General features: G+C 38.3%; 1 protein-coding gene and 1 pseudogene across 1 annotated transcript; both read left to right on the top strand.

The window, feature by feature from the left end:
• LOC130416515 (gastrula zinc finger protein XlCGF57.1-like) overlaps positions 1 to 26501 on the top strand; it is a 78303-nt pseudogene that overhangs the window by 9419 nt on the left and 42383 nt on the right.
• LOC130415670 (NLR family CARD domain-containing protein 3-like) lies at positions 1061 to 13036 on the top strand. The gene is made up of 9 exons (XM_056741532.1): positions 1061 to 1086; positions 1475 to 1555; positions 1643 to 1700; positions 3064 to 3274; positions 4049 to 5816; positions 6146 to 6319; positions 7000 to 7117; positions 7646 to 7695; positions 12961 to 13036. The coding sequence occupies exons 1-9, from the start codon at positions 1061 to 1063 to the stop codon at positions 13034 to 13036; spliced, it is 2562 nt and encodes an 853-aa protein (XP_056597510.1).

The following is a 26501-nucleotide window of genomic DNA, read 5'->3' as shown; positions in this document are numbered from 1 at the left end:
AGAAAATGGAATGGAATATCTGGGTTTTTAGGATATTTTTTTGTGAATCAGATTCAGGGATATTGGCTCCAGAAGCATTACACCAGAAAGTCTTAATGTTCTCATTGACTCCTTGCTGGAAAGTGATGTTATAACAATCATTTAGAACAATGTTTGGCATATTGATATTGTACAATTTTAGTGAAATGTCAATTTAAATGGATGTTTACTCCTGTCAATTAAAAAGAATGTGTTTTTTTAAATAAAAATATTTAGATTTTTGAAAAAGCTCTTGATTTGTCTCTTTAGGAATATTTGTAATCAGAATTTGTCACAATTCTGTTAAAACATGTATTGTTTATTTCATCTGCATCTGATGGTGTCTTAAAATCAACATGTACATTGTAAATATTTCATTGGATATTCTGCTGCTTTGTTCTTGTAAGTTACATATATGCTGTATTTAAACGTTTATGACTTAATAACAGCGTTACAAAATCTTGCACTTTGTATCTTGTTTGTTTCTTCAATAAGAATGCTTCTCCTTCTATAATCTGCTGTAATCAAAATATTTTTTACCCATGTTGGTTCACTTTTATAGCACACTTCTGATATGGATTTTATATTATAAAAGTTGTAAAACATAATATAACGTTTGGTGGCTCCTCCTCCTCCAAAGGTAGCTGCAGGTGAAAGTCAAACTTTTACATCAGGAGCCATTTTACAGTAAAGTCTCGTTTAAGAAAAAGGAAAAAATAACCAGCTAAAACGGTAAGTATAAATAGTCTAATGTTTATTCTGTAGATTCAATATTGTCTTGCTCTTAACATCACATTAAGTTTATTGCTTGAAGAACTGTGTTGGAAATATTGTGTTATTTTTTGGAATCAGGAAGTGTGTTTATAAACTCAAAACATTAAAAGAGACGTTTTGATCATTTAGTTTCACGGTTTAAAGATCAAATGTGCAGCTCAATGTCAATGACTGATTTGAAAGAATGTTTGATATGAAAAATAACTCATCAGTATTTTGTTTACAGGTTTGAGATTAACTCTTTATATTCTGACACTGAGTGTTCATCATGAATCTCTCCACAGAGAAAGAAGGGTGAGATAATCATAAAGATTTTAATAAAAAAAGTACTTTTTATTATAATTGAAAAATGTTTGTCTATAGTTAGATATGTTTGTACAATTGAAGGCAAAATTTTGGTCTGGTGTAAGAGTTATTTAACAACATATTTAATTTAAATGGTATCAGTTTAAAGTTGATTTATTATTTGTGGTTGTATAAGAATGAAAATGTATGAAACTTTTAGACACATTTAAAAAATATATTTTTGTGAATTATTTTTATATATATTTTTATCATTTATCTAAATTATTAATAATGGGTGAAATAATAGTTCTTTATTAAAAAATGCATAACACTGAACATAAAGTAAACTCTATTTAATGTTGTTTTAGTTTGACTCGTGAGAATCTCCTAAACCCAGCTGTGTGTCTATGAAGAGTGATGGATCAATGGGTCTTCCACTTAACTTCAGTTCAGGAGACTGTGATGATACAGATGTGAGGTGAGAACAGTCTGATGGTTTAGACGAGTAAATCACTTCATCATCTTTATTCTCTGATCTGAGTCTGTGCTGTTGATGTTACTGCAGATATTCACTGAACACTTTACTGACAGATACACACATTAATCCATGTGTTCACTGTATGGTAACAGATATTTCATTTATCATTAAATTACAGTAACACAACAAATGGATCATTCAAAGGGAAGCACATGGATTCTGTTTTCCAGGTAGGTGCCTGTGTGTGTGCATGTACTTTGTGTTGTTACTATTCATCATCGGATTCATTCATGTATGGGGGGGTGTGATATAATACAGTTAGACTTGGTCCTGAAGTATACAATTTAGAATAAACTCGCACCACATGCACATAAATCACAGATGTCTGGTGGCCTTAATAAAAAAAATGTGTTAGCTTACACCAGAATGTTTCTATACATATACTTAATGTACTTAATGTAAATGTTTATTTGGGATATGTTTACATTGTTTCTGTAAATAAATGTATTTTGTAGTATTTTAGTAAAACTGACAGTAATTTATTGTACATACAATTGATTTACATTCAATATCATGTTCATTCACATAGTTTGTTCAGAGATGCTCTTTTTCAAATTATGTTTTCAAAAATGATTTTATCCCAAAATATTTTTATAAACCTAAAAACAAAGCTGTATGTTTAAGTGGCGTTTCATGAGATTATTTTACTGGCAGTCGTACTGCAGCTTAACACAGATAACTGTTATCATTGCTGGTGAACATAAACCATGATGTCTAAGTTCAAACTGATTCATTGCAGTAAGAAGTCACGATCATATAGATTTTACATAGATCTCAGTGTGTTATCAATGCTGATGTGTATTTGATGCTGTTAAGGCAGACACTGGAGTCAGATGCAGGAATAATTCACAACTTTAATAAACACTCACAAGGATAAAAAAAGATTACTAGAGTTCAGTTGGGGAGCTGCCAAAACGGGGATCTGTAAGTCAGGGCAGTGTAAACAGGCTCGAGCGCTCAGCCAGGGGGGATGAGGGTGATGGACGGAAACGGAGGGCAAGGTGGCCGTGTAAGGGAAAGTCGGAGAGTTTTCATGAAATGGGACTTAAGCAATTAAGAAAACTATATGTTAACGAAAATGAGAATTAAAAACTTTCATGATTCTGCCTTCCTAGCAGTTATTTCTCGCCCCACTTGTGTTTGTGTTGGAAGCACTTGGCCATTGATTGTGCCTTGTGCTCTCCTGTCTTGCGTCTTAGCCCCGTCCCCTTGTTTGCATATTCATTATCCCATTATCAGGTCACACCCTTCAACTGTTTCCCTCCTTATGCCTCTTTTGTTCCACTCCTATTCAATTCCATTGTGTTTGTTGTCCTGTGCTAGATAGTTTGTCTACATCCACATCTTGTCCTGTTGCCCCGGTCTGATTTTAAGTTTCAGTTTCATGACATTTCCTGCCCTTATGAAATAACACATAATAATATTATGTGTTTGAACAATGATTTCAGGAGCTTGAGCACAAACTCATCTCTCTGATGAAGAAAGAGCTGAAGATCTTAAGGAGTCTACTGAGTCCAGATTACCCATCATGCTCTGAGAGAGAAGAGGAGGATGATGAAGATCAGATCAGAGTCAGAGAGATGTTTCTGAAGATCACACTGAACGTCCTGAAGAAGATGAAGCAGACAGACCTCGCTAACAAACTACAGACTAGTAAGAGCTCTCAGTCATGTGACTATCACATCACTTTACCTTCAGACGAACAGACACAGTGTCTGTATTTACTGATGATTATTGGTGAAATTACATTTACAGTTAATAAATCCACAGAATAGAACCATGAAGCTTTTTGTGTTCATCTAATGTCATTGTTGTAGAGCAGGCGGGGCGAGACCGTGGTTCGAGTCCGGTGAGTAATTGTGAATTAGTGCCAGCTGTGCGCACACCGGGCTCGAATCACGTAGGAAATTGGGAGCATATAAAAGGAACGAGCGACCGGACCGTCGAAGAGAGAGGACCGGGCCCGAACATATTTATATTTATATTTATATTTATATTTATATTTATATTTATATTTATATTTATATTTATATTTATATTTATATTTATATTTATATTTATATTTATATTTATATTTATATTTATATTTATATTTATATTTATATTTATATTTGTTTGTGTTTGTGTTCGTGTTTATGTTATTTCGCCGGCGGTCGTCCGTGAGGGGCCGCCGGCTGTTATTGTTTATATTAAAACTTTGTTTAAATGTTTGCCGGTTCCCGACTCCTTCCTTCCCTTTTATGGAGGTTTATTACAGTCATGATCATCAAAATCTTAAAAAACTTTTCAGTCAAATAAAATAACAGATTAGGCAAAATAAGAAAATAAGAAAATATAAATGAATAAAAAAAATATACATGTTCTTACATTTAGAATTAAGGATTTCCCCAATCGTATACATATATTTCTATTTATATTCCCTTTGTTTATCAGAATTTGCCCCTGTATACATGAAGAAACACAAATCCAGACTTAAAGAGCAATTCCAGAGAATGAATGAAGGAATCTCAGCTCATGGAAGCTCAACACTTGTGAATGAGATCTACACAGATCTGTACATCACAGAGGGAGGGAGTGAAGACATCAATAATGAACACGAGGTGAGACAGATTGAGAGAGCATCCAGAAGATCAGAGACACAAGAAACACAAATCAAATGTAATGACATCTTTAAAGTCTCACATGAACAAAAAAAACCCGTCAGAAGTGTGCTGACTAAAGGAGTCGCTGGAGTTGGAAAAACAGTCTCTGTGCAGAAGTTCATTCTGGACTGGACTGAAGAAAAATCAAATCAAGATCTTCACATGATATTTCCACTTCCTTTCAGAGAACTGAATCTGATCAAAGAGAAAAATATCAGTCTGATGGATCTTCTTCATCAGTTCTTCACAGATACAAAAGAACTGAGATCAACAGACTTTGATGATTATAAAGTTGCGTTTATCTTTGATGGTCTGGATGAGTGTCGTCTTCCTCTAGATTTCTACAAGAATCCGAGTTTGTTTGATGTCAGAGAATCAGCGTCAGTGGATGTGCTGCTGACAAACCTCATCAAGGGGAATCTGCTTCCTTCTGCTCTGATCTGGATCACCTCTCGACCAGCAGCAGCCAATCAGATTCCTCCTGAGTGTGTTGATCTGATCACAGATGTACGAGGATTCAATGACCCTCAGAAGGACGAGTATTTCAGGAAGAGAATCAATGATGAGAGTCTGGCCAACAGAATCATCACACACATGAAATCATCCAGAAGTCTGTACATCATGTGTCACATCCCAGTCTTCTGCTGGATTTCAGCCACTGTTCTCCAGAGAATGTTGAGTGAAGCAGAGAGTCAAGCACAGATCCCCAAGACTCTCACTCAAATGTTCACACACTTCCTGATGTTTCAGATCAAACTGAAGAGCCAAAAGTATGATGGGAAATGTGAGGTAGATCTTCAGCAGACTAGAAAGAGTCTTGAGTCACTGGGAAAACTGGCTTTTCAACAGCTGGAGAAAGGGAACCTGATCTTCTATGAGGAGGATCTGAGAGAGTGTGACATTGATGTCAGAGAAGCGTCAGTGTACTCAGGAGTTTGTACTCAGATCTTCAGAGAGGGGTTTGGACTGAACCTGGGGAAGGTGTTCAGCTTTGTGCATCTGAGCGTTCAGGAGTTTCTCGCTGCTTTATTTGTGTTTCTGTCATTTCTTCAGCAAACATCAGGACCCATCAGTAGATTGAGATCAAATATGAGTGATTTACTGAAGAATGAAGTGGACAAGGCCTTACAGAGTGAGAACGGACACCTGGATCTTTACCTCAGATTTCTTCTGGGTCTTTCATTGGAGTCCAGTCAGACAATCTTACGAGATCTGATGACACAGACAGGAAGAAACTCTGACAGTAATCATGAAATAGTCGAGTACATTAGGATGAAGATCAGAAAGAATCTCTCTCCAGAGAAATCCATCAATCTGTTTCACTGTCTGAATGAACTCAATGATCATTCTCTAGTGCAGGAAGTACAAACATATGTGAACAGAGGAGATAAGTCTAGTCTTACTGGAGTCCGTCTCTCTTCTGCTCAGTGGTCGGCTCTGGTGTTTGTGTTACTGAACTCAGAAGAGAAGCTGGATGAGTTTAATCTGAGAAAATATGATCCATCAGATGAATGTCTTCTGAGGCTTCTGCCAGTGATCAAAGCATCCAGAACAGCTGAGTGAGTCATTTAACTGCATTTCACCTGAACATTTAACAGTCATATTACTGTAACAGTTATCAGTCAATGTTGTGTACATGATCAGAGACATCGTTTAAAACATCAAAGAATTGTTCACTGCATCTATTGAGTGAGAGTTGCTCTCTCGTGCTCTGTTTTTTTACGTATTTGTTTGTCTTTTATTTATTTATAATTGTCTGTCAGGGTTCAGTTCTTGCAGTAATTCTCTATCAGGTGCAGATGTTGCTTCAGCTCTTGTGCAAACATTATCTCTTGATGTGTTTATATCTTAGTGTGATAACAATGTTGTGTTGTTATTTCTCTCTCAGTCTGAGGGTCTGTAATCTGACAGAGAAAAGTTGTTCATCACTGGCGTCAGTTCTCACATCAAACTCCTCAAGTCTGACAGAACTGAACCTGAGTAACAATAAACTGAAGGATTCAGGAGTGAAGCGGCTCTCTGATGGACTGAAGAATACAAACTGTAAACTGAAGACACTACAGTAAGAAAACTCCCAAATACAGTGAAACGTGTGTTGGTATCAAGTTCACTAGAGTTCCTTCCAAAAGTTCATGTGAATCATCTTCATATAATGTTGTCGATCATAGAGACTCAACAGTGACTGTCAGTCACTGATCATTTCACAATGAGAAATAACTGTGAAACGCTTTAACCAAACACACATCTGATTTAAATAGAGAATTAATCATGAGACTACAATATTTTTTTACAGCCTATTAAAATATATAAAAAAAATGAAACATTCGTAGATATTATTGTAAAAATTTAATTTTCTTATCTCTTTAGGTTGTGTAACTGCAGTTTTGGATCTGAAGGTTGTGTTGCTCTGACTTCAGCTCTGAGATCAAACCCCTCACATCTGACACAACTGGATCTGAGATACAATAATCCAGAAGATTCAGGAGTGAAGCTGCTCTCTGATCTACTGAAGGATCCACACTGTCAACTACAGACACTACTGTGAGTTACCGATTCAATTGTAATTTTTTTTAATAATCAAAAGTGACTGTCAAGTATATTTGCAGTTTATGTTTGCAGCTAAAGTTCACTGTCACTCATCGAAGTTGTCAAGCTTTCATTGAAAATTAATGAGATCAATTTGTTTGGATTATAAGTGTATTACTTAAATTTTAACTCATTGTTGTTGTTTTTCTCTTTCAGTCTGAGTGTCTGTAATCTAACAGAGGAAAGTTGTTCATCACTGGCGTCAGTTCTCAGATCAAACTCCTCAAGTCTGACAGAACTGAACCTGAGTAACAATGAACTGAAGGATTCAGGAGTGAAGCTGCTCTCTGATGGCCTGAAGAATACAAACTGTAAACTGAAGACACTAATGTAAGAAAATCCTTAAACCAATCATGTTAAATGTTTTTATTATGTAAATGGAAGAAAAGTTCATGTGAATCATCTTCAAATAATGTTATTGATCATAAAGACTCAACACTCAACACTGACTGTCAGTCAATGACTCTCTGTTGATTCAGATTATTCTGATCATTTCTTACTGTGAGAAATAACTGTGAGAACCAAACACACATCTGATGTAAATACAGAATTAATCATGAGACTTCAATATTTTTTATTAAAGCCTATTAAGATATATATAAATTAAAATGAAAAAATACTAGAAATTATTGTAAAAATGTCATTGAGTTCTCTAATTTAATGTTCTTCTCTCTTCAGTCTGTGTAGCTGCAGTATTGGATCTGAAGGTTGTGTTGCTCTGACTTCAGCTCTGAGATCAAACCCCTCACATCTAACACATCTGGATCTGAGACATAATAATCCAGGAGATTCAGGAGTGAAGCTGCTCTCTGATCTACTGAAGGATCCACACTGTCAACTAAAGAAATTACTGTGAGTTACTGAATAAACCGTTTTTTTAAAAACAACTGCCACAGTGTAAAAAGTTGAGAAATCTTTAATATTAAATTCAACAAAGTGTTAGAAAAACTTTTAAATTCACTGCACTTTTGGACAAGATGTTTGAATAACACACACCGTTTTAAAATTAAACAAACTTTTACATAAATGTCAACAGCTACATTTGTGAGTTTACACAAATAAGTCCACCCAACCTTACTTTCTTATGCAAAACACAAAAGCCGTTGGTAGTGATAAACTTCTATTGTATGATTGTATGGATACAAAACCAACAAGCAGTGCAAGCACCACCACGGTGCCAAGCCCCCAGTCCTAGGAGTCAATGAAGCATACAAAGTCTTTTTCCAATAGATCGAAGAATGGCCCTGATATAGCCACCAAAACATTTTTGGGTCAACTTTGAAATGTTTGTGATTTCATAACTTTTGAACAAAAACAAAAATCACTATTATTTTTGGTCACGTCTCAGCAGCCCAGTCTAAAGATAGTCTAAGCCAATTTCTAGGACTAGAAGCGAAAACAAGCAATACTGTACTTTTCCAAATGGCCGCTACTGTTATGGGCGGAGTCTTAATGTAACACGTGAAAATGCGATGAGTGTGAGGAGTGCATGACATGTGCGGAGTAGAATTATTGTGGATCAATGGTTCAAAAGTTACACCCGTTTGAAAAATGAATTTTTTAACTGCTTGTGGCGCTATAAAGTAAGTGCTAGAGAATCCATAAGTAGTCACGTGACTAATGAGTATTGAGTGTGCCACATTTAATCATTTTCCTACGTACGGTTCATAGGGCTACCATAGACTGCCATTAGTTAAGAATAATAGTAATACTAACAGGATCAGAAGGGGCAATAGCACTTCAGTGCTTGGCCCCTAATGACAACACAATGTGGACCAACATTTTTGGTTACAAATATTTTTCAAAGTATCTTCTTTTGTGTTCTGCAGAATAAGTCATAAAGGTTTGGAATGACAAAAGGTGTAAATCCTGAAAGAATTTTTTGGGTGACCAGTTGTTATAAACCTGTATACATTTCTTTGTTGTGCTGAACACAAATAAACACGACAGTATGTAGCTAATCTGTTTTATGTCATGATTGACTCCCATAGAAGTCCTTTTCATTTTTATGTGAAATATTCCTTTAAGTCTCCAGTCAACAAAATAATCTTTATAAGGGACATTTTGAGGAGTCATTTTATTCTGTATACACAAAAAAGTAACCTATTGAAAATAACTTTGTACAAGTTACTTTATTACCTTTGTTGGGAGACATTTTAAGTTTAGTTTTTACAGTTGAATCACTTTTGTGTTCAAGTGACTGTCATATAACTGTTTTTTACTGTTTTTGTAGCTTTTCTTTTATTGTGTTCTCTCTTGGATTAATTTAATATGATTTGTAAGTATAAAGTCATTCTGACATGATGTTGATAATGACTGAGATGAGTGTATATTAATATCATATCTGATGTTTCTCCTCAATGTTTTACAGTATTGAGCCTCAAGGGAATCAATCACATGCTGAGTAAAAGGATTCACTTCATTCAGTAAAGATCATCTCTGCCTTTTTCTCTTTGAAGACTGTGACATCAACGGGGACAGCTGTGAAGCGCTAAAAGTGTAGATGTAAAGATGTGTTTTAATGTAAATATAGTATTATTATTGTAATTTGTATAACATTCTGTATCATCCTGTAGTCTCTGAGCTCCTAAAGTCTGGCGTGTGTCTGGCCATAATACATGTTTACATGGTCAATGGTCACCTAGATTCTGGGCTTTAAAATTAATTTAATGATGAATAAAATAAATATAATAAAATAATAGTTTTATCAGCAACAGACAAATTGATAATTAAACAAACGTTGACATAAAACAATATAATGACTTTTCCATATGTGAGGGAGTGTCAATGGTGATGAATATTGATGTGTTTCACACCTGGAGAGATAAAGACTCAACACATATAATGGACATCAAGGTGGAATGTTCTCAATCAACTAGAACAAAGAATGTGATCATACATTAATAATATGTTTGATTGTTAGTTTATTTTTCAAATAGTTCAGACTTTGATCAACATGAGCACACAGTTACACATCATATGTCTGACATGTGTCCTGTCTTTATCATGCACTGATTTGCAATGCACAGAGATTCAGTGATGCAGCAACTTTCCTAAAAGAAAACAATTGTAAATAATTGTAAACATAAATTGTGCAATGTATTAATAAAAAATATGAATACCAACAATGTCCATGTGTAACAAAAACAACACTTTATTGGTGGTGTGGAATGATCTCCACTGAGTCCAGTCGCTCTTCACAATGAAATCGTTTATCATCAGAGCCGCAATATTTTGATAAAATGAAAGCAAACTTTTTGTCTTTGTATTGAATCATCTGAAGGTCCGCTGCCCAAGTGCAGTATAACATCACCCAAACGTGCAGTAAAATCCATATATTTGACCAATAATCTTGCTGTTTTGTTTTCGGTAATGAGGCATTGAATTCGGGTTGATCCAATGAGCAACAATGTTGCGAAACGTCCGAGAGAATGTTGGTGAGGTGGCTTGACTACTCATAGTCTGTGAGGATGATTGCTGTGATTGTTTATTGAAAGCCAGCCGAGTGAATTATCTTCTCGTGCTCCTCTTGAACCTTGTTCATAAAATATCATTTTTATTGCACAACCTTTAGCGCCAATTACTACAAGCAAACATTTTCTTTAGCTCTCAATGAGACTCCTGCACATGTAACAGGTAGTTTGGCCAACTCTTCTTGAGCAAACTGCCCCAGCTGACTCAGGTTTTATGGGTTCTTTCTCCAGACTGCAAGTTTCAGCTCTTTCCACAGATGTTCGATAGGATTCAGATCAGTAGTCATAGAAGGCCACTTCAGAATAGTCCAATGTTTTGTTCTTATTCATTCTCGGGAGATTTTAGCTTTGTGTTTTGGGGTCATTATCCTGCTGGAGGATCCATGACCTGCGACTGAGACAGAAATTTCTGACACTGGGCAGTAAGTTTGGCTCCAGAATGCCTTGATAGTCTTAGATGTCATTGTGCCCTGCACTGATTCATGGCCATAAGCAGCAAAGCAGCCCTAAAACAAAACCTTTATAGTGTGTGTGAACATAGAGCTGATGTGACGTGCCAAAAAGCTCCAGTTTGGACTCATCTGTCCAAAGGAAATTCTCCCAGAAGGATTGTGGCTTGTCAATGTGAATATGAGCAAATTCAAGTCTGGCGTTTTTATGTTTTTCTTTCCTAGGTGTTCTTCCATGGAGCGTACTTGCAGTGCTCAAAAAGAGACGGATGGTACCATCAGAAACTGACATACCATCACGTTGGATATCAGCTTGTATCTGTTTGGCAGTTATCCTTGTTTCTTTTTCTTCCATTCGCACTATCCTTCTGTTCAATCTGGGGTCGATTTTACAATTCCATGGACCTTAAACTTAATAATATTTGCAGCTGTTGTCACAGGAACATCAAGCTGCTTGGTGATGGTCTTTGACCCTTCACATTGACCATGTTTTTTTATTATTTTTTTCTGAGCTTTTCAGACGACTCTATCCTTTGCTTTCTCTGGTCCATCTTCAGTGTGGTGCACACAATGATACCAAACAGCACAGTGACTTCTTTTCTCTGTTTAAATAGGCAGAATAACAGATAACAAAATTGGAAATGTTTGACACTAATTAAAGAAACAAATTAGTTTGAAATATCACTATAATCCAATAATGTAGTATCTTTTCTGAGGGGTACCAAGAATTTTTTTTTCAAGTTTTTCAAAAAATGTAATTTGGATCAAATTGATCCGGATTTGGAAATCCTATGTTTTGCTATCCAGGATCATGTGATCCATTTTACTTTCATGCCAGTTTTTTAAAGAAACATTGGATTGCATCACTGTGATCTAAATACCAAATTTCAGGATTACCAAATCCTGTTTACCAGAGTCTTAAATGAAACCAACAGTGTAGCCTACTGGTTTAGCAAAGAACAACATGTAGGCAAAATACCGGTGGCCCCAAATAGCAATTGTTTTTTTAATTGTAATAAACAGAAACATTTTACATTCCTTTTTTTTGTAAAAAATGTAAATAACAAAACAAAAATAATACTATCCAATAGTCAAAAATGATTTACAGGAAAGAAAGCAGCTCTTTCCATCTCTGCCTTTAGGAGATGTATCTCCGTCTGCAGTTTTTTTCTGCTGCAGGTGGGTAAGCATGATTTGTTCTTTACCCAGTTTAATTTGTACTTTTGCCCCTTCGGTTTCCCGTTTCAGAAGCAACTCATATCTTTCACCATCCAGGTTTGTAGCTGATGATCGTTATATGATTTATATATCATCAGTAAACATTGATTTTGTGATCATTCACTTCAAAATAATCCCTCTGATGTTATTTTGTTAGAAAAATCACAACTGAATCCATCCTTCTGATGGGATCAGGATAATCCTGTTTTTTTATCAAATAGATCCCAAACTGAGTTTTAAGTTTTGAAAAACTCAGAAGGCAGGTTTGATCTAGATCACATGTCAAATCGATCACGATCTGATCTTAGTTCGGAATATCTCTTTTATTTTTGAAAAACCCATTTTCAAGATTTGATCCAATCCGCCATCCGAAATCCCACTGGATTACTTTTGAAAAACTGGGCCCTGGTGACTGTCGTAACCATGGGCCACGATAGCCGTTGAGACAAGGAGGTGAAAACAAAGAATATATTGATTATATGGACTGAGAATACGTTGCAATAACACTTCTACTAGATTTAATCATGCTGTGATCATCTTTGTCTCCATTTTCATTTAGATTGTCTATATTGGCAAGTTGAATCTTGTCACATGACCAAATTTTGCTAGGTGGTTGGTTTCTGATTCATCTTTAAAATGATACAAATTTATGTAACTGAATGTGGGAGGGCGGTAGCAAACTGAAAAAAAACTCAAGACAGCATTACTAAATAAAGAGCAGCTTTTTGCAATTCTGTACTCTGCAAAGGAATTGCTGCATGAAGGTTTCATAGGTTTTTGTACAGTGTACATGTGTTTCCTGTTACTGTGGGCCTCAGAGCACAATAATACACTGCAGAATCTCTCACTGCTGTGGAAGATATTTCAAGTGTAACACGATTCTGTCCTTTATGAAGTTTGATTGACATACGTGGATGAGGTGGATTGGCTTCTGTCACATATTCGGAAGATTCATCAATCATTGATAGAAACTCTAGACTGGATCCTGGTGTTTGGTGGTACCAGAGCAAACTGTCTACTGATCCAGAATATTTACATGATAAAGTAACATAATCATCCTCCATTAAAAACATGGTGCTGTTATCTGCTTCAATGGCATTCGGTGAAGTTTCACCTGTAACAATGTTAAATTTGTATTTCATTTAAAATATAAACAACAACCAAATTAATGAACAACATTCTCTAAATAAAATGAATAATTTGTCATCTAGGTAAAATAACAAAAACTAAATCAAGTGCATTTCTTACCAAAATAGTCCCAAAAGATGAACAGAGAGAGAAGCAGCAGCATTGTTTGTTGAGATTTCTAGAGCAGTGACAGCTGTTCTTGTCTTCTGCACTGCCTTTCCCTTTAGCTATGTTACCACCCACTTAAGAGTCCTGTGTAGCTTTACATCAAGAGGAAACGTTATTTTTGTTTCATCAAAAGGCTATTTCTATATTATCAATATTTTTGTAAAGTTGTTTATGAATCATACATTATGATTCTCCATCTTAAATCCTGGTTATGAGATTTTGTACAGTGTTTTTGTGTTTAATGTGGGTCAGTGTTTTCAGTTTTGCTTGAACTGTCCATTTAACTGCTATTCTAAACAAGAAAAAAGTCAAGTTAATATAAGTAAAACATTTATTTATTTATTTTACATTAAACCCCATTAGTGCAGATGCAATATACGTGGTGTGTGCTTTATGTATTTGTATGTGTAGGTCTATATGTGGGCAACAGGACACAGTAATACACGTCAGATTCCTGAGTTTTAAAAAGGCTGAGTTGAATCTCGGCCAAATGTTGTCCTATACCCTTACAAAACGATACAACAGTGGAATGAATCTCTATTTCGAAAAATGAGAACCTTTGACTGGTTTTGTGGTCCAGGGTCACACACACCTCTGATATTTAAAAATGATAGTAAAAGAGAGAGACATTCATCTATGGCAAATAAGTATGGATGACCATTAAATGAGATGTGTTTATCATAATCTGCAAAAAATACCATTGAGAAGGTTTTTGTATGATATGCAGTGTGTTTTGTGTCACTGTGGGCTCCAGTGCGCAGTAATACACAGCAGAGTCTGATAGAGAAACAGAGGAGATCTCCAGATCCACTCGAGAGGATTGTTTGTTTGGGATCGCTCTGAGACGTAAAGTGGCTTCAGAAGCATCATTTGTCTCTGTATGAAAGATAAGATATTGTGGTCTGGATTTGGGATATTGGCGATACCATTGGAAGTTGGGACCAAGGCCGGTGTAATCGCAGGAGATAATGGCACTTTCTCCAGTTGAAACAGACATCTGAGGTGAGATTGATGTTATTGTATATGAATGAACGCTTTCTGTGAAAAAGAAGAACAGAGGTTATTAAACTCCTGATAAGATCTGTCAACTGTTATCAGTGCAGAATGTTAATAATATAACATCTGTTGACAATGACACGAATGGAACACAAAGCATTACAAGTGTTACTCACCTTTTATCAGTAAAAATACAACCAGAACTACAGTAAACATGATTGTTGAACCAAATGTTGAAAGAGTCCTGCTCACATCTGAAAACACATGTAATTTAACTGGAGCTTCTGTCATTTACAAAAAGCTCCGCCCTTTGACTAAAGGAGTTGAAAACTTATTCTGTATTAAACTTCAATGTGTGCATTCTTGTGACGACCTCTTGTGGGCGAAACATTTCTTTACTTTTAAAACAAGAAACTTCATGTTTGTGTGCAATGCATATTCTTTCTCTGTAATGATCATATGTTTTAATACATATAGCTTGATACATGTATTAATACATTGCTATGTATCTGTTTTTTTATTCGGTAATTATATAAGTCTGTGTTGCTGTTGTTTATACAAAATATAATGTTACTTTTAAATAAATAAATAAATAAAAGCTGCACAAACCTTCTATAGCAGGGGTTTTCAACTGGTTCTGTGACAGGGACCACCATTCTGACTACCAAGTAATCGGTGGCCCACTATTGTGTGTGTGTATTTACCAGGGTTGCCAGGTCCAAGAAATATTTAATTATATGCCCATAACCTTTCAAAACCCGCCCAAAAGGACTGAAAACTAGCCCAATTTTTTCCCTTTGTCGAATCAAAGTTAACAACTCCCTAAAAACGTTTCTATTGCCATATTTTTATCTGAATGGTTTTCTGGGTATTGTATATATCGTTTTGTTCTGTTGAACACAAAATACGTTTTGGGATATTTAGGAAAGCAAACAATTCTGGGTCATGTTTGACTACCATTATTTTTTTTCTGCTATGGTAGTCAATGATGCCAAAGAATTTTCAGCAGCAAACATTCTACCAAATATCTTTGTGTTCAACCGAACAAATAAATGTATACAGGTTTGAAACAACTAGAGTAATTCATAACAGAATTTTAATTTTTGGGTGGAGTGTCCCTTTAAAAATATCCCACATCTGCCACGCACGCAAATGAACGAGAAACATTCTTCGTAAGACATGCAGAAACTTGGTTAAGAAATAAGGATGGTTACATTTACTGCATAATATATAATGTGTACAAGCACGTCAATGATTTAGTTGTTCTAGACTGCGTATAGCGCTGATCAAACGTGATATTTGGCAGCCGGAAGAATCAAGTGTTGTACACTCATGTCACGAGTGATTTCTTTCATTGTGCAACGTGACATTCACCTGATGAAACATTGGTAAAAACATCATTCGGATGCACTGTGTCTAATACCACCGCTAATTTCTCCTCTTTGGTTGAGATGAGCTCCCGCGTTCCTCCCTGTACTGTAGCCTGTCTGTCAGACTCGTTCTCCACACTTTTGTGATCGGGCTGGTCCTGGAGTTGCCAGGTATTCATTCGGAGTTTGAATACACAATAAGAAACGCGTCAATTATCATTTATCCTTAGAATATAAATAAACATTTTGGCGGCCGCAGTACATTATGAAAGTAGCCTAAAAACTCGCAACCCGCGGCTCCATAATTTTTCCCGAAACTGCATTCTCAAAATAGCCATATTGTGCGGGAAAATCGCAACCCTGGCAACACTGGTATGTACGTATATGTTCGTATACGACGTTGGGGAAGCAAAACACAATGTTAGCAAAGCATAAGATAGACCTGATAGGTGCAAAGCAAGTCTATCCTGTGTCAGTTTGAATCTCAACTCAAACTCAAATTATTTTAAATATTTTCATTAAATTTAGTATTCACACCAATGCGCAAATATTCTGGAAATGTTTGGAAAAATAAATTATGGAAAAAAGTGATTTTAATAGTGAAATTAGGAAGGCTGGAATGCATGTCACGGACCACATACAATGCCGCCGCGGACCACCAGGGGGCCGCGGACCACCGGTTGAAAACCCCTGTTCTATAGCACCACAATGTTTTTAAGCACTTTTTATGACACTAACCCAGCGTCCAAATACCCCCACTTGCAGTCTTTGCACTTGACCACTTGACTACTTTCATGACGTATTTGCTGTTTTGACCCTAGTGTTCTAGTGGGTGTCAAGATCCCAAGTAAGCATGAAGTATTTCAAACCCGATGGGACTTAGCAAGTGTAAACATATAACGTCAACTAATGTGGTGTTTCTAATTATGAGATAAAAAGCAGTTTTAAAAACTCTGGAGAATTCACCAGAAAAATATGTTACACTACGTTTTACAACGAAATTATATGTAATGTCTAATTATATAGTGAAGTCAAGTCAGATTTATTTTTATAGTGCTTTATTTGTATTGTGTCAAAGCAGCTGTACCCAAAAAACAAAACACATGTTAGCCAAACGTAGATTAAATAGAGATAAACTTTAAAAAGTAGTAGTATAACGTAGGCTGGAAAGCTTTCTGCAACATCTCGCAAGACCCAAGCAAAAAGTCTCATGACTCATAACAGGCCCGGTTCCTGCCAGGTGCAAAAGGGTGGGCTATCGGATATCCCAAGTGGGCATTTACACCTCTACAAAAGCTCTTATTGAGGTTGAAATGTTTTTTTTTGCAAGTCACCATCAGGGCGCAGTGCTTCTTTTATTTGGGCTGTTGGCTGTCATTCCATTCCATTCCAATTTCTACCGCTTATCCGAACTACCTCGGGTCACGGGGAGCCTGTGCCTATCACAGGAGTCATCGGGCATCAAGGCATGTTTGTTTTGGAAAAGGCCGATAAGATCAAATGTGACCCTATGGTGGGTAAATTGTCATAACATAAAAAAAAGAAACACGGTGAACTGGGATTAAAAAGTGTCCCCCAATAACCAGTTTGCAACATAACATAACATAACACACCCGCTCATTGATGCACACACCTTCTATAGCACCACAATTCAATAAATGTTTAAAGGACTTTTCATGACACTTACCTTGCGTCTGAAATCACTTACTTTCAAATAGCCGAAATTAAGTATGAATCATGAATAGTATTTCCGAAACCTCAATATTCAAAAACAGAAATATCTGGATGGTCTACTTCTTCCGCAGGGATTTGTGAGAGTACATCGGATGGACACTTCTCTATACCATGATGCCACGGGAACCGAGGAACGGTCAAATTTCAAAAGTCAATCATATGAAATATCCAAAAACTTTAAAGGCAGATGTCCGTTTTAAAATGTAAGTACCTATAAATGGATTTCTCATGAATAAATTATGTTTAAATCAATGCTTAGGTACAGGACAAGGAGCATATACAGGTAAGATGACAATACAATCTGTTTGAGTATGTTAAGCATGTTAGCTCAAGCACACAAACCAAGTTTCATTTTCATTTAAAACCGCAAGTCCTGTTTTCACAGACAAGGCTTAGCTTAAGCCAGGACTATGCCTTAGTTAAATTAGGACACAAATTAATAAAATGCTTTAGATAAAAACATTATTGGTGTACATCTTGAGACAAACAATGGCAATGAAAAATGTTAAGATAGTTTTGTGCAAGGTACTCTCAGTTGAGACAGCTCAAAAAATCTGTCATCATCTATAAACCTTCTTTTCAATTCAAGCATGCAAGACTTTCTTTCTACTGCAGAACACAAAAGAATATAATTTGAAAAATGTTGTTGACCGAACACTGATGGCACCCATTCACTTGCATTGGTTTTGTGTTCTTTCAATAGAAGTCAATAACTCTGATCTGTAATCAACATTCTTCAAAATATCTTCTTTCTTGCTCTGCGGAAATAATAATGTCATACAGGTTTGAAATGACATGAGGGTAAATAAATGATGACAGAACTTAATTTTTTGGGAGAACCATCCCTTTAAGCCTGGTCTGTGAAACCGGCATCAAACTCACAAAGCACTACACATTAAAATTGGGATTCAAGCATGGTTTCTGTTTAGTGCACATCTGCCTACAGCAAAGTTTGGTTTTACTGGCAGAAATTCAGCTTGGCCTCAGTTTAATTTAATTGGCTCTATGAACACTGGTTTTTTTCATTTTATCTGTCAACATTTTGACATTGACAAGCGCTGTACTGTCACAGCTGTTACAGGGAATAAGGCACAGAAATGTTTGACTCGAAAGTAAATCACTCAAACTTAAAAACTCTTTTTGTATCAACCGTAAAGTGTTTTTATTAATGATAATAAACAATGAAAGTGTCAAGAGCCCAACTACAGAAAACACTGATCATAATACCGCTGGATAGTTGAAATTTCAACATTTTCTCAACATTAATTAAGGATGCAAAAGCGATATATATTTCCGATGCCATTGGAAAATCAGCAATTGTTTTTACATGATTCAATGGTTTTCATCTGCTCTCCTGCTTTCTAGGTTTTCTTCAAGATGAAGTTTCATGTGAATTTGAAGGCTTCCCTTGGTTGTGAAATTCTTTCCACACTCAACTCATGTGTGTTGGCTTTTTTCATGATGAATCCACATCTGGGTCTTAAGATTACTTTTGTGTGTGAAACTCTTTCCACACTCAGCACATATGCACGGCCGCTCTCCTGTGTGAACTCATGTGTTTCTCCAGATTGGATTTCTGTCCAAAACTCTTTCCACACTGAAGACAAGTGTATGGGCTTTGTCCTGTGTGAATTATCATGTGGGCTGTGAGGCCAATCTTGCTCTTGTAACTCTTTCCACACTGAGGACTCAACTCAACTCAACTTTATTTATATAGCGCTTTTTACAATTTTCATTGTTACAAAGCAGCTGTACATGAAACACATTTAATACAAGTATGAATTCTAAAGCAGCCCCCCCGGCCAGGCAGATAGTGCAAAACAATATGCAAACGGTGGTGAGGAACCCAAAACTCCCATCGAGAAAAAAAACCTCAGGGGAACCCAGGCCCAACCAGGGGATTTCAGTTCCCCTCTGGCAAAAGCTGCTGCCTCTGCACAAGCTCAACAGTGCTTGCACAACAATGCTTAGTAAAAATATAAAAATTAAGGATTAAAGATTATCATTAACAATCTAATAGCATTTGAAATGTTGTAGGAAAAACAAAGTTGTCGCGTCCTTTATCCAGCTCTATCCTCTTAGCACTTGTCAGGTCACCGCTTCCCATTCTCAGCTCTGCCATCAGGTCTGGGCATGAACTGCATCCTGCGGTAACCTTGGAACAAAGAGACAAGACTGGCTGAGAGTAGAGTACTGTTCTGCACTCTTTGATGCAATAAGTACATCATTTGTTGTTGGATGTGTTCCTGGTTCCGGTTGATCTAAATAATGCAGCCTAAATCCTCTGAGGATTAATATTATGGAGGTGTAGTGTATGCAAGATTAAAAAGATGAGTCTTTAGTCTAGATTTAAACTGACAGAGTGTGTCTGCCTCCCGGACCGTGCAGGGAAGAATATTCCAAAGTTTAGGCACTAGATAAGAAAAGGATCTACCACCTGCACTTGATTTTGAAATTCTAGGTATTACCAACTGGCAGGACCCCTTAGAGCGTAATGTACGTGGAGGTCTGTAATACAATAGAAGTTCATTCAAATACTGCGGCGCTAGACCATGTAGGGCAGGGCTATTCAAATCTTACCCTGGAGGGCCGGAGCACTGCAGAGTTTTGCTCAAGCCCTGATCAAACACACCTGAGCAAGCTAATCAAGCTGTTCAGTATCGCTAGAAAATCACAGGTGTGCAAGTTTGATCAGAGTTGGATCTAAACTCTGCAGTGCTCCGGCCCTCCAGGGTAAGATTTGAATAGCCCTGATGTAGGGCTTTATAGGTAATAAGCAAGATCTTAAAGTTAATGCGATGCTTTATAGGTAACCAGTGCAAGGTTGACAGAACCGGGGTTATATGCTCATACTTTTTTGTACGTGTAAGAACTCGAACTCGAGGACATATGTGTGGACGCTCTCCAGTGTGAATCATCATGTGCTGTGTGAGATTTTGTTTACGTATGAAACCATTTCCACACTGAGGACAATTGTACAGGCGCTCTCCAGTGTGAATCATCATGTGCAGTTTATGAGATTTCTTCTCTATGAAACTCTTTCCACACTGAAGACAAGTGTATGGACGCTCTCCACTGTGAATTCTCATGTGCACTTTAAAATTTCCTTTCTGTGTGAAACTCTTTCCACACTCAGTACATGTGTACGGCCGCTCTCCAGTGTGAACTCTCATGTGTTTCTCCAGATTGCGTTTCTGTCCGAAACTCTTTCCACACTGAACACAAGTGTATGGGCTTTGTCCTGTGTGAATTACCATGTGGGCTTTAAGACCAATTTTGCTCTTGTAACTCTTTCCACACTGAGGACATGTGTGTGGACGCTCTCCAGTGTGAATTCTCATGTGCGCTTCAAAATTTCCTTTGTGTGTAAAACTCTTTTCACACTGAGGACATGTGTGTGGACACTCTTTAGTGTGAATTGCAAGTTTCTCTTTGTTTGGGAAGCATTTTTCACATCGAGGATAGATGACAGACATTTCGCTGTTATGGATTCTCATGTGTGTTGTGAGGTGTCCTTTGCTCTCGAATCTTTTCCCACAAGTAGAGCAAGTGAAACATTTGCTTGCTTGTATTTTTTGCTTCCTTGATGATCCTGATGTTTCTTCCAGTTCCATGAGGTCTAAAATGAAACACATATATTTTTGCGACTGGTTTGTTTTTTTCCTGTCATTCTCATATTAAGAGCATACAATCTTTATAAAACTGTAGTTATATTACTTTAATATTTCTCACAAATCATTAATGAAGATTAGAGTACAAACACCAACCTCTGTGATCCTCAGTATCTTCATTTATCATTTCAGATGTGTCTGTATCAGTCATGTTGAAGTGGCTCCTTCACTTGTAGAATAACAGGAATTATTTCTGTATTCCAATCTCTATGTGATTTGGAGAAACAGATCATTCAAATTCAGTAAACAAATTAATATTTTTATATTTTATATATAAAAAAAGGATATATACAAATAACATATACAATACTATTCTCTACTATGGTAGTCAATGGTGCCCCAGAACTGAAACTTGTTAACATTACTTCAAATATCTTCTTTTGTGTTCAGCAGAGCAAAGTAATTGATATAGATATGGACCCAGTAAATAAGTAAATGATGACAGAATGTTTAGTTTTGGGTGAACTACCCCTTAAAAGAGTCCAATCTCTTTCTTTACAGCCTCTTCTGTGCTTATTGTCCCAACAAAGTTAATCTTCACAAGTTCAATCATATCTGCATGACACTATGAAGGGTTTAATCTTGGTATCAAATTAAATTATACATTTTACGTAAATCTATAGAGGTAATGGGTTTTGTTGTTTGTGTAGTTAAAGTGTTTTACATTTTATTTCGAGTAAACGCTCCTGGCTGGCTTGTGGGACTCCCGAGGCAGCTGACAGGTACCGACAGGCCAAGCGGACTGCAGCCCGGGTGGTTGGGGAGGCAAAAACTCGGGCCTGGGAGGAGTTCGGCGAGGCCATGGAGAAAGACTATCGGTCGGCCTCGAAGAGATTCTGGCAAACGGTCCAACGCCTCAGGAGGGGGAAGCAATGCCCCACCAACGCTGTTTACAGTGGAGGGGGGCAGCTGTTGACCTCGACCGGGGATATCATCGGGCGGTGGAAGGAATACTTCGAGGATCTCCTCAATCCCGCCGTCACGTCTTCCATTGAGGAAGTAGAGGCCGAGGGCTCAGAGGCGGACTCGCCCATCACCCGGGATGAAGTCACCGAGGTAGTCAAGAAACTCCTCGGTGGCAGGGCACCGGGGGTGGATGAGATCCGTCCTGAGTACCTCAAGTCTCTGGATGTTGTGGGGCTGTCTTGGCTGACACGCCTCTGCAGCATCGCGTGGCGGTCGGGGACAGTGCCCTTGGACTGGCAGACCGGGGTGGTGGTCCCTCTTTTTAAGAAGGGGGACCGGAGGGTGTGCTCCAACTACCGGGGGATCACACTTCTCAGCCTCCCCGGGAAAGTCTATGCCAGGGTACTGGAGAGGAGAATCCGGCCGATAGTAGAACCTCGGATTCAGGAGGAACAGTGTGGTTTCCGTCCCGGTCGTGGAACACTGGACCAGCTCTATACCCTCTTCAGGGTGCTGGAGGGTTCATGGGAGTTTGCCCAACCAATCCACATGTGTTTTGTGGATCTGGAGAAGGCATTCGACTGTGTCCCGCGCAGCATCTTGTGGAGGGTGCTCCGGGAGTATGGGATTCGGGACCCTTTGCTAAGGGCCATCCAGTCCCTCTACGACCGGAGCAGGAGCTTGGTTCGCATTGCCGGCAGTAAGTCAGACTTGTTTCCGGTGCATGTTGGACTCCGGCAGGGCTGCCCTTTGTCGCCGGTTCTGTTCATAATTTTTATGGACAGAATTTCTAGGCGCAGCCAGGGGCCGGAGGGCGTCGGGTTTGGTGACCACACGATCACATCTCTGCTCTTTGCGGATGATGTCATCGTGCTGGCCCCATCAGACCAGGACCTTCAGCATGCACTGGGACGGTTTGCAGCCGAGTGTGAAGCGGCGGGGATGAGAATCAGCACCTCCAAATCTGAGGCCATGGTTCTCAGCCGGAAAAGGGTGGCTTGCTCACTTCAGGTAGGTGGAGAGTTCCTGTCTCAAGTGGAGGAGTTCAAGTATCTGGGGGTCTTGTTCACGAGTGATGGAAGGATGGAGCGGGAGATTGACAGACGGATCGGTGCAGCTTCTGCAGTAATGCAGTCGCTGTACCGGTCTGTCGTGGTGAAGAAGGAGCTGAGCCGCAAAGCGAAGCTCTCGATTTACCGGTCAATCTACGTTCCTACTCTCACCTATGGTCATGAGCTGTGGGTCATGACCGAAAGAACAAGATCCCGGATACAGGCGGCCGAAATGAGCTTTCTCCGCAGGGTGGCCGGGCGATCCCTTAGAGATAGGGTGAGAAGCTCGGTCACTCGGGAGGAGCTCAGAGTAGATCCGCTACTCCTCCACATCGAGAGGGGCCAGCTGAGGTGGCTCGGGCATCTTTTCCGGATGCCCCCTGGACGCCTTCCCGGTAAGGTGTTCCGGGCATGTCCCACCGGGAGAAGACCCCGGGGAAGACCTAGGACACGCTGGAGGGACTATGTCTCCCGGCTGGCCTGGGAACGCCTCGGTGTCCCCCCGGAAGAGCTGGAGGAAGTGGCTAGGGAGAGGGAAGTCTGGGCATCCCTGCTTAGACTGCTGCCCCCGCGACCCGGCCCCGGATAAGCGGTAGAAAATGGATGGATGGATGGATAAACGCTCCATTGCCGAATTAAGTTAAACAGAAACATTCAGAACACATCATATCATAACATACATACAGTGAACAAACCTGTTTAAAAGAAGGTCTTGTTATCCATCAGGTCTCACAGTCTCGTTGTCCGTGTCTAGTGTTGTGTTTGTCCTGATGATTTAAATCAGTTCGTCTTCTCTTTTAAACACAAACAGACAGACACCTCTGATTATATATTCACTAGCTGGATCGGGACTAACAATCTTATTTGTTTACCCCGGGGGCGGGGCTAGAGAGTGGCCGCGCGGATCACTTTGCACATCGCGATATTTCAACATGGGATCTGTGAGAACCATAGATATTTATAAAAAGAAGCCGCAGTCAAGCGCTCGAGGCAAGTAGACGAATCCGCCATCTTGGAACGCTCCACTGACGTCACTCACAGTTTGCCAGAATTTCCCGCGCAAACACTATCCAGCTATAGCTGCTAAAACCACGGGGATGGAAATTCCCGAAAAATTTAAAATCCTTTCGTTGCGGTCACGTTTAGTTTAGCAGATATAATGTTAGACTTGTTTACACAACAATAGATATTTTTTTATAATCATACAAAGTAAAATTGCTCACACCATTCCATGACGGACGACCTTCAGCAGCCCTTAGACACAGATGTATGTAACAACAGAAGAGCAAACAGTGAATCTACAGTGAAATGTAGATAAAGTGATATCATGACATCTCTTGACTTTGTTGCCACCTATTAGCCGTTTACGTAAGATTAACATTTTATTTTTCCAACATTGCTGCTGAAGTATTTGGCACATTGTACATCCCTAGACAGCATTGTTATTAAATAAAACAATTTGTCAGGACGGGATCCCATGTTTCATGTAGGGAGAGATTTTGGGCCTTGTGGAATGATGTACTCTCTCTCTGAGTCTCATCTGTGTTTCCAGCCCTTTCGTCTCTTGTTCGTTATTGCTTGTTAATTTGTTCATGACCCGCATCTGTCCCCTCTTGACTTTGATCCCATATTGACCTTGTGTCTCTTGTCTTGTGCTGGTTCATTGCCTCTGTTTGTGTCATGTGGTCGAGTTCTTGTACCATGGTGTTGTATTATTAGTCTAGTTTATTGTAGTTTTATGACAAGTGTTAGTATAAGTCCAAGTGTAGTTAGTTCCTGTTTCCATGTTTTTTTTATGTTACCCCCGTGTGGGTGTTTGTTTTGTATTTACATTTTAGTAAAAGTTTTTTTTAAACCCCTTATCTGCGGTCTGCAGTTTGGTCCTTTGTTCATGTCTCACTGAAAGTCCTGACACAATTATGGAAGTCAAGAATGTTTCTATGTGAAACTTTTTCCACATTAAAAGACATGTGAATTTCATGAATGATTAAAGATGGGAAACAACAACTGTTCACAAGGTACTTTAATGGGCGCTGCATTCACACAGGTGACAATGGCCAATACAGAAAGCATTCAGGCATTCTGACAAAACAAAAAGCTTTTATCATAATTTACACATCTATAAATGTATTCAGATAGAAAATGTTTTGCTAATAGCAGAAAGTCAATGGTTGTGACAGAGAGACTGTTCTGTACTGGATTACTGACTAGAAGTGATAGGAGGATTTTTCTCATCTGACTCAGAATAACTGTATGATGTGTTTAAAGATACTGAAGAAACTAAACTGGTATTTTATTTTCTTATGCTCGTAGATGTAAAGTACTGACATTTTCATGAAAACAACTTCATCAAATATATTATGATTTACATGAAATTAAGTTTTTTAATTATTTAAACTTCACCATCACATTCAGGACCTGTGATTGAAGCTTAGTGTTTGGATTCATTGAAACAACCAAACATGTTATCCTGAAATAACCATATACTGTAGGTTTATATAAGTCCCAAGAGTCTTGTTTCTCCTTCTATCCCAATGGGTGGATTCAATTCAATTAAAGTTTATTTATATAGCGCTTTTCACAATGTGTGTTGTTTCAAAGCAGCTTTACAGGGGCAAACAGGAATAACAGAAAAGGTAAAACACAGCACAGTGCATGGTGTTTATACAACGAGTAAGATCATTCTAATAAATAATATCTAATTTCGAATTAAATAAATAAATGAATGAATGCAGTCTCCCGGTGAGCAGGCCAACACTGCCCTGCTGGTGCGAGGAACCCAAACTCCAATGATTGATTAATGGAGAAAAAAAACCTCGGGAGAAACCAGGCTCAACCGGGAGGGCCAGATCCCCTCTGACGTGTCTTAGCTGCACTCAGACTGCTGACATGTGATTTAAGCTTAGCATTTAATACCAAACATTGTAACTTCAGCATTAATAAGACAAATAGTCCGTCTTTGCTCTTGGTTGGGGGTGTATTGGTCTGAGATGGTCCGATGGTCATATTTCTCTTGGTTTGTGGTGGAATAGCCTTAGATCGAGCTGGGATGGTCAGTCAGTCTGCAGCTGTAGCTGGCGTTATCTCAAATTTGGGATGGGCATCTGTCGGTCATCTGGACATGGTGGAACTTCTTCCTACCTCGTTATGGGCATCCCGAGGCAGAGGCGGAAAGAGAATAAAGAGAATAATTAGCGTAGCTGCTGTTCATTAACTATGCATTAAGTGAAAGCTTGGCTGAAAAGATGTGTCTTTAATCTAGATTTAAATTGGGAGAGTGTGTATGACCCTCGAATAGTATCTGGAATGATATTCCAGCGTTAAGGCATGAATAAGCTTTGCTGCATCAGCAACACATAAAATATTTCGTAATTTGGCAACATTTCTAAGGTGGAAGAAGGCTGTTTTTGTGATATTTGAGATGTGATTTTTAAATGACAGGTTGCAGTCTAATATAGCGCCTAGGTCTTTAACTGTATTTGTTGGAGTAACA

This window comes from Triplophysa dalaica, chromosome 3, assembly GCF_015846415.1.
Source record: "Triplophysa dalaica isolate WHDGS20190420 chromosome 3, ASM1584641v1, whole genome shotgun sequence".
In the NCBI taxonomy this organism is placed as follows: domain Eukaryota; kingdom Metazoa; phylum Chordata; class Actinopteri; order Cypriniformes; family Nemacheilidae; genus Triplophysa; species Triplophysa dalaica.
This window is presented reverse-complemented; position numbering and strand designations above follow the sequence as displayed.

Bases quoted from the DNA above. Each gene is read 5' to 3' on its own strand.
- LOC130415670 (XM_056741532.1), top strand. From the start codon at position 1,061: ATGAATCTCTCCACAGAGAAAGAAGG. The intron at 1,556-1,642 runs GTGAGAACAGTC...ATGTTACTGCAG, and splicing joins TGTGATGATACAGATGTGAG to ATATTCACTGAACACTTTAC. The intron at 7,696-12,960 runs GTGAGTTACTGA...TAGAAACTCTAG, and splicing joins TGTCAACTAAAGAAATTACT to ACTGGATCCTGGTGTTTGGT.